The sequence below is a fragment of the Lycium ferocissimum genome, chromosome 1, assembly GCF_029784015.1.
Source record: "Lycium ferocissimum isolate CSIRO_LF1 chromosome 1, AGI_CSIRO_Lferr_CH_V1, whole genome shotgun sequence".
NCBI classification, from domain to species: Eukaryota; Viridiplantae; Streptophyta; class Magnoliopsida; order Solanales; family Solanaceae; genus Lycium; species Lycium ferocissimum.
Window position 1 is genome coordinate 33892460 of NC_081342.1, and position 9971 is coordinate 33902430.

Here is a 9971-nt window from a genome sequence, read left to right on the forward strand (position 1 = left end):
CTTCTTCAATCTCCTCATTGATAGGGAACTCAACTGGGATGACATGATTTAAAGCACCTAGTTTTGTCCAATTTTCATGCCACACATTAACTGATCCTGCTTTTATTTCCCACCAAATTTCATGCTCCACTGCATCCCTAGCTTCTAGTATCTTTTTCCGAACATGTGATCCTCCTTTCCATTTTACCAATGTAGGAATAACTTTCTTACAGTAATTATTCCACATATAGTTATACCATGAAGTACTTGTTGTTCTGAATTTCCATCATAATTTAGCAAAAAGAGCCTTTGAAACATCAAATAGGGATTTGAAACCCAATCCTCCCTCCTGAGTTGGAATACAGATATATTACCAAGCAGACCAATGTGTACTCTTTGCCTCCACTTTATTACTCCAGAAATATTTAGCAAAAATCTTGGGAATTTCATGAATAACACATTTAGGAAGGACTATCACTGAAATAAGGTGAATTGGTATACTCTGCATTACACTTTTGATTAGAGTAGCTTTTTCTCCAAAATATAGTAATTTCCCTTTCCAAGATAAAATTCTACTCTTCACCTTCTTAATCATTTCTGCATAAAACACCTCTTTCTTTCTTGAATGGGTAATGGGACAACCCAGATAAGTAAAAGGAAATTGACCCCTACGAAATCCTATTATTGTGCCCACTGTTTGCACCAGTTCATTATCAACTTTTGCATACATGTAATAGAAACTTTTAGCCCTGTTTGCAAGCTGGCCAGATGACTGCTCATACATCCTCAACACCCCCACTATGCTCTTTAGCGATTCTGTATCAGCAGATGTAAATATGATAATATCATCACCATATGCTAAATGGTTTAGCGGATTGGTCCATTTAGGCATCCCATACCCTATATAATTCCTGTCTTCAAAAAAAAGAATTCACTACCCTTTATAGCACCTCTGCGGATAATAAAAACAAAGCTGGGGGATAAAGGCTCCCCTTGTTCCACCCCCCTAGTTGATTGGAAAAAATCAGTAGCCTGACCATTCAACAAAATAGAGTACAAATGGTTAGCTACCTGTCTCCAAATAAGAGTGATAAAGTGTTCAGTAAAACCCATCTTCCTTGGCACATGCATAAGATATTTCCATGAAACTCTATCATATGTTTTAGCCATGTCCATTTTCAATACCATATTAGCACGTTTACCTCTCAGTCTGATGTCTGAGACTATCTCATGAGTTAGGAGAATATTCTAAAAAATGCTCCTTCCTTTTACAAAACCTGATTGATTGGTAGAAATAATACTAGGGAGTATGCCTTCTAATCTATCATGAACCATCCGTGAAATCACTTTATTAATGAAGTTAGATAGACTAATAGTCCTCAATTCTGAAAAACTCTATACTGGATGCTTCTCTGGAATCAGAACTAGGTTTGTATGTGTGATGGATATTGGCAAAACTGCTCCATCAAAGAAAGCAAGTACAATAGCGTACACATCATCTCTAACTATATACCAGCATTGTTGATAGGAAACCCCTATAAAACCATCTAGTCCACTAGTACTGTCTCCATTTAGTTCACTTACTGCCTTTTTGACTTCCTCCTTTGTTAGGTATGAGAACAAAGTGATGGTTTGCTCATGTGAAATCATAAAAGGAACATGATGTAATAGAGTATATACCTCTGGATCACACTGCTGGGTAAATTGCTTTTTGTAAAAGTTAACTGCTTCCTTTGAAATCTCCTCTCTAGTTTCAAGGCAATTCCCAGAACCATCCTGAATTCTAGTTGGTTGAAGTTTCCTTCTCTGACCAATTACATAATTATGAAAGAAATTGATATTTTTATCTCCCTCTGTGAACCATGAAAAGCCTGCTTTTTGTTTCCATTATTGCTCATCTAAGTCGAGATATTTCTTTAATTCTGCTTGAGCCTTTTGAATAACAATCCTGTTTATTATACTTGGCTCCTCATCAAACAGTTGTTCCTTCACCTTCACAACCTCTTCCATAAAAATAAGCTGTTCAAATATGTTCCCATAGGTCTCTCTACTCCATTTAGCCAGAGCTCCTTTAAGATTTTTCAATTTATGTTTAAAATCCAAATAAGGAGATCCTACAAGATCAGTCTTCCAATTCTTTCTTACTACTTCTTTGAAAGAATCATGTTGTACCCTAAGGTTCAAACACTCGAAAGGTTTAACAAAAACAGTCACCTCCTGTTATACCTCATACCTTTGTACGTTGAGTTTTACTATGAGTTAATCAACGTAGACTTAGAAAATGAGACTATCTTCGAGGTTACAAGAGATTAGACATGTTCATCTTAAGTGTATGAGAGCTTAAACCCATGTTTAGTAGGTATTGGAAAGTTTAGAGGTTAAACGAATCGATGAGAATACGTTTCATCGGAGATCGGACTTAAGGAAGATTTTACGGCCCATACATGGAAGTACGCCCCATACATTTTGGTGATGGATCGCGTACCTCATAAACATAAGCTTGGAAAAATTTCATCCCAGGTACACTCTACGGCCTGTACATAGTTGCCATACTTTTAGTCGGTCAATTTTTAAGTGAAGTTATATAATTCGCTGAGCTTCATTATTTGGGTATTTCTCATCCTTCAGAAACCCTAAGCTCTATAAAACCCTATCCCTAAGTTCTCCTACAAGAATAGACTAAGTCCAAGGCAAATCAAAGTAACTAGTGCACCAAAAAGCTAGGAAACCTTTGCTAGATTTGGTTTGATCTTATTGTGTTGAAGTTAAAGTTTCCTTCAAGGTGAAGCAACTTGGAGTTGAAGTTGTTCTTGTGTGTTTGAGGTAAGATTACATCTCGTCTACATATTCTTGAGTTTTTTTAGCCTTTAATCAACTTGTTGGATGGAGAAATTGTGGAAAGAGAGCTAGAAATCATGTTGTAGCTATTGTTGGTTTATGGACTTTTGGGAGAGTCTTCTTGAGTTATAGTGGCTAGAATATATGGAAAGAAGGAATGTTGTATATAAGTGTATATTGAGTTATTTAGTGCATACTATTGTATTGATTATGATTTAAGTTGTAAGGGAAGTGAAAGGAAGTTGTAGTTGATATTTTGGATGTTGTTGGTTGAGTTGTGATTATTATAAAATAGGGGAATTTCTGCCCAAGTCTTGGTAGGGGTTAGATATCATTCGATATACATCATGTACTAGTGTCCTCTAAGTTGATGAGTGTATTGTTAATGTTACAGATTGAAGTACTACTTGAGTTGAGTTCGTTGTTGCGTTCGCATTGACGAAAAAGGTATGTAAAGGCTATACCTCTCTTCTCATTTTTGTCATGATTTCCTTTGTCGAGCCACCTTCAACTATTCGCCCAAAGATATGCTATTCGTGAAAGATATACATGGGTTACCATGACCCTATTGTAGTACTTCTCCCTTGTTGGGGATGAGCTTATGTTTAGCCGAGTTAGCTAAGTAGTTAGAACGATAGAAAGCATGACTATAGAACGTATGGAGTTATAGTTTCCTTCAGGGCTATGATGTTTGCCTTCGGGGTTATGATGTTGCCTTCAGGGCTATGATGCTTGCCTATGGGCCTATTGGCCGTACAGACTGCCTTCGGGGATATACAGACACGCGCTTTCCTTTGGGGCTATTACTATACATGCAGACTAACTTCAGGGATACATTGAGTGCCCTCGGGGCTAATCATGCATGTCTACATGCCTTATATGAGGTAAAGTAGTTCGACGTAGTATTATTAGTCATTAGATGCTAGAGGCAGGTAAATGCAACCGGATTCTTTATTGACTCTTCAGTTTTGTCCAGTTACTTTATATTTCATTTCAGTATTAGTTTCAGTCGCCTTACATACTCGGTACATTATTTCGTACTGACATCCCTTTGCCTGAGGACGCTGTGTTCATGCCCGCAGGTTCAGACAGGTTGTCGGGATGATTGCACCAGTAGGATTCACCGAGTACCAGCCAATGTGGTAAGCTCCATATCGTTCAGAGTTACCAGGTCCAGAGTTTTGTGTACATGAAGTATGGGTAGGCTGGGGCCCTGTCCGACCATGATATAGTTATCTACACTTTAGAGGCCCGTAGACGAGTGTTGTATGATGTATGCTAGTACTATGGCCTTGTCGGCCTTCCTATACATGTCTATTTTGGTACTGTTGGTTGTAGACGTTCAAAACGGCTTCATCGGCCTGCAAAGCTATTTCCACGACTTAAAATAGCTTAGTCATGCAGGCACCTACGATTTCCCACCTTGGTAGGGGAACCCATCCTTTAATCATTAATTCAACAACAATAAAGTAAATAGGACAATAGAAATGTAAGTCTCAAACGTAAATATAAATAAATGTGGAATACAATACTAATACAACCCCAAGGATCTAGTCTGAATACGGTACAAGAGCCACTACTAATCAACTAAAAGTCTGGAATAATACAAACTCTCAAAGTACGAATACTGTTTCAGAATGCAAGAAAAGACAAGTACAAAGAAAGAGTCTTCGGACTGCAGATCCATCAAGCATGCTCACCCTAGATACTCAACAACAAAGCCTTGGGATCAGTCACAAGGAGTGGATGTTGAACCTGTCACGTACTCTGCACTCATAAAAGAATGTAGCAAGGTAGTATCAGTATAAACACTATGTATAGGTAGTTATCATAGGCCGACAACAATTAGCTAACATATATAAAGGAAGAGACTAAAGAATAGACATACTCACATTTAAGTATAAACACAACCCAGTCCAAGAATAACAACTCAAGTACAGGAATATCAAGTCCGAATCCATCAAGTAAGTGAATTTAACAATGAGTGCATATGCAATGCAATGATGTACAATGGCCAATGTAATCTCTGCACACACATGCTCCGGGTAGAATACCTCCACTCCTCGATAGTCATGACCCATGGGGGACCCGCGAAGTCCATGTAGCACTCTCGCGATCCCGGAAAAGACCTCAGGAATCGGACACTCTCTCGATCCCAATAAAGACATGAGGAATCGACCTCTCATATCTTGCATCAACATCATCAGTACTAAGTCTCAGCTCATATTAGTGTATCATGAAAGATGAGAATGAGTGTTAAGCATAATATCAATGTGAATGGGAGCATATCAATATCAATCGTGTCACACATGGACACATATCACAATATCAAGAATAACTCATTTTCTTTCCTCTATCCAAGATGATACCCACTAAGTGAGAGATAACAGTTTCACAATCGCTATAGGGAAACTAAGTATCAAGTCTAATATCACACACGTGGAAACATGCCAATAGATCACAATAAAGCAACAAGCCCACAATCAAACAATAATACCAACCTAGGCAATCCATCCCAACTTCATACCCGAAGGCGTAACATGCTTTCTCCGACAATCACTAACTCTACATATGCTTCGCTAACCAAAATCTAACCATAAGATAAGTCGTAACCTATTTGGTAGCCGAGCGAGAGCCACGAACAATCAAACATTCGCCTTGCATTTCTGGAGATCCTCCACGTACTCAATGTCTATCTATTATCAAATTCTAAGTTAGAAATAAGAAACAACGATACCCATATTGCTATACAATCATTCGAATCAAAATCAACTATGGGAAAAGGGGAAAATGGGCCCACAATGGCAAAACGTGTATTTCAAAGGTGAAATTGGTAACCCAACGTTCTAGAAGTTTAATTCTACTCTTCAATTGCTAAATTAACTCAAGATTAGGTCAATTCCATCATTCAAGTCAAAACCCCTAATTTGGGTATAAACCCTAACTTTCACTGTTACAAATCATCAACATAAAAGGAAGATTCAAGCCTATTAGTCCTAATTCATCAAATTCCATGCTTAGATTAGTCAAATCCATCAACAAATCTCATTTTGGAAGACTAAAACTCAAATAATGAAGTAAACATCAAAACCATCTTCCTTCTTATGTTCTATAGATTTTCTATCATGGATTCATGCTTAAGGAAGGTGTTACACCTCTCGTTTCCATTATTGTGGAACCTATGATTTCCTAGTCGGGTATGCATTTGGAATAGAGATCTGAGCCCGTGTTTGGAGGTAGAAGGTGTCTTTCCCCATGTACAAGGGTACCAGCAGGTATTCCTGGCAATTTGCAGGATTAGAAGTTGAGCGAATCGAATCAACGCGATCCGAACTGAATTTGAGAAAAATCTGCAGGCACCAGTCATCATCGATGGGTCATCGACGTGTTTGATGGACCGTTGATGTGCGACGATGATAGGATTCCGCAACCTTGCATCTACAGGCGCAAGTCAACGGAACAAGTTGACGGAGCAAGTCGACGGATCGTCGACCCGCTCGTCGAACCGGACCGCTGTAGCTTTTTTAATTCCAAGTATAAATAGGTGGTCCACGACCTTATTTCATATTTTTCTCTCTTCCAAATTAGAAAAACCCTAATACTTTCTCTCCCAATATTTCCTATCACAATAGTGGAGATTTGGCAAGATCCGAGCCCCATAAAAACCCGAGCTTGTGAAGAAGAAGGTTGCTTCTAGGGTTTCTTCAACGTTGTGAAGCTTAGTGAGTTGGAGTTGAAGTGATTCTTGGGATCTTAGACCCCTCAAGGTATGTAAATGATTTCTACGCTTATATTTAAGTTGATTATCAAGAGTTTTAGAGATTTAATTAAAGATAGGGTATTTGTGGGAGTGGTAAGTTGATGAAGGGTAGGGTAGTGATTTGAGGTTATTTTAAGAGATGATTGGGGGTAAATTTAAGTATATTTTGATATATATATATGTGTGTGTGTGTGTGTGTGTGTGTGTGTGTTGTCATCGTGTTGTGGGTATTGTGGTTCTTTGTTAGATCAATTGTGAAGTTGAAGAGCTATTGAGCTTACAAGGAAAATATTATCTACAATTCGTTAAGCTTTATATGTATTTGAGGATGGTTAGTAACTGAGGTAAGTAGTCTAATTAAGTCCTATGTTATCTTAATTGTAGATTTACAAGTTCAAGAGGTAGAAGTTGAGCGATTTGATATACGTTGAGGTATGTAAGGCTATCCTTCCCTTCTTTTGGCATGATCTTACGATATGAACCAACAAACGAGTAAGCGAGCTTCCATATTACTCCACTCTTAGAAGCCTAATCATCTATCCTAGGCAAGGGATACTTATTCTTAATGGTCACTTTATTAAGCTGACGGTAGTCAACACACATTCTAAGGGAACCATCCTTCTTCCTAACAAGCAAGACTAGAGCACCCCAAGGTGAGAAACTTGGTCGGATGAAACCCTTATCCAATAAGTCCTTCAATTGATCCTTTGATTCCCTTAGTTCCGCTGGAGCCATACGATAAGGTAGAATAGAAATAGGTTGGGTGTCGGGGATAACATCAATCCCAAAATCAATAACACTATCAGGAGGAACAGGAAGATCTTTGGGGAATACTTTGGGATAATCACTGACTATGGGAACAGATGCAAATTTGGGTACTACGGCTTTTGTATCATTAACCGATTATAAGGCCTCTTGTCAAGGTACAACTTCAAATATGCCTTTCAATTGATCATAATTAACAATAACAAATTCATGAGAAAATAAGAATGTCACACATGCCAATACAGGCCCAATAATCAAGCATATCGAAGGGGTGACCGTAGAGGTTCCCTTGTCACAGCGCACCACACCAGAATATGGAATTCTCGGCGGCTATCCTTCCTCCCGAATAGCTAGGCATTAACCGCACTCCGGGTAGCGAACCCGGTAGTGGCCACTCTTCCTCCCGAATGGCTAGGCAATTACCACTCTAGGATCCATAGTGGCTACCCTTCCTCCCAAGTAGCTAGGACAAACACAATAACAAAGTTCATAGCATAGAAGTGATTATTTAATTTGTCTCAAGGTATGTCACACCATCAATTAACATTAAGGTTCATTATGCCATATCGTAAAGATTAAGTCATTTCAATCAATGTTTTAAAAACTTATAACCTCTTTATAAAAGATTTTCATGTCCCAATTCATCAAGGAGAATGTCATTACCAACTCTTAGCCATCATTATTAAGCATCTCTCATAGTGGAAAACATTCATAATATCTTATACATATATAGGGTTTGTTACAATCTAGGTTTGATGTGGGTTTGTCCCCTCACACACATTAACCACTATTTAGACATGAATTAAAGTCCAAGAAACATGAAAAGATTACTTTTCCTGTCATTCATTAAAAAATCTTGAATAGAATTTATACTCCCAACAATAGGTTCAAAAGTGATTTTCATTCAAAATAACTTTTCAAAAAGAGAGACATACAAATCATCCTTATAGTCAAAAATGATTTTTAAAAGAGACATACTATAATATGTTAAACAAAGTTTAACAATTCACTTTCCTAATGAAGAACACCCAAACCCTAGCTTGAATCACTTTAGGAAGAATTATGCTGCAAACCCTAGGCTTTGATCACAAGAATCATGGGTTTGATGTTAGAATATATGAGTAATGTTAAGGGTGTTCTTACCTTTGATTTTGTCACGATCCAACCGGAGGGCCGCGACGGGCACTCGGTGCTGACCCACCTGGGCACCTCTTAACGTACTTTCACATTACGTCTAGGTGAGCCACATAGCTAAATCATACTTTTGATCCATCAATCATACTAATCCCATTGGGCAACAATACATTTATATCATCATTAGCAACTATGCCCATATTAATGTACATAAGCCGACGAGGCAAACAAAATGATATCCAAAAATATAAGCCGACAAGGCCAAACACCTCTAACCATATACACATGTCTACGAGCCTCTAAGGAGAGTATGTCATATCATATAGGCGGGACAGGACCCCGCCATGCCCATAAATATGTATACAAAAGAATAAGTACCAAAAGCTGTATCTCCGAATGAAGTGGAGCTCCACTATGTAGTCCCTGAGTAATAAGGCTATGGATCAAGTCTGTCTCCCTGGCCACCTGCGGGCATGACGCAGCGTCCACAAACAAAAGGACGTCAGTACGAAGAATGTACTGAGTATGTAAAGCATGATCAACATCATTATGAAAGTGTCATGACCCAACCGGAGGGCCCGATGAGCACCCGGGCACCCCTTAACATACTTTCACATCTCATCTAGGTGAGCCACATAGTTAAATCATGCTTTTCATTCATCATCATTCTAATCTCATTGGGCAACAACACATCTATATCATCAATAACAACTATGCCCATATAAATGTACATAAGCCGACAAGGCTATCAAAATAATATCCCAAAATATAGGCCGACAAGGCCAAACACATCTGACCATATATACATGTCTACGAGCCTCTAAGAAGGGTACGTCATATCATAACATATGGGTGGGATAGGACCCCGCCGTGCCCATAAATATGTACACAAAAGATTCTATACCAAAGCTGCAGCTCCAAATGAAGTGGAGCTCCGCTATGTAGTCCCTGAGGAATCTAGCTATGGATCAAGTCTGTCACGACCCAACCCTGTAGGCCGCGACTAGTGCCTGAGCTGGACACTCGTATACATAACTGTTAGCTATAATCAGCCCATAACTAGCATGATAAGGAACTTATATAAAAAGGCAAGACGTCGTCTCAAAACTGTCACATATATATACATATCACGTAACTCCGTCTCCGAGGGGTTACAACTCTCAACGATAACATCGTACATAGCGGCGAGGCTATCATAACATGTGGGAACGTCCCAACTATATACATGCAAGCCGACAAGGCTTCCACTACATACAATATCCCAAAACATATATACATACGCAAGCCGACAAGACTGCCACTACGAATGGGAACGTCCCAAAACATAGGTCATATATACACAACTAAACAACAACTATATACAGACCCACACATATGTCTACAGACCTCTAAGAGTAATAACAGTATCATATGATGGGACAGGGCCCCGTCGTACCCCCCACAGACAGACACATATATACAACAAAAAGGATCCGTACCAAAAAGCTAGGCTCGG

General features: G+C 38.9%; 1 protein-coding gene across 1 annotated transcript; it reads right to left on the bottom strand.

The window, feature by feature from the left end:
• Positions 1 to 349: 349 nt before the first annotated feature.
• On the bottom strand, positions 350 to 871 carry LOC132064104 (uncharacterized). The gene has a single exon (XM_059456984.1). It carries the CDS (start codon positions 869 to 871, stop codon positions 350 to 352), a length of 522 nt encoding a protein of 173 aa, XP_059312967.1.
• Positions 872 to 9971: the final 9100 nt, after the last annotated feature.

Coding starts and splice junctions, on each gene's coding strand:
- LOC132064104 (XM_059456984.1), bottom strand. CDS start 871: ATGCCTAAATGGACCAATCCGCTAAACCATTTAGCATATGGTGATGAT.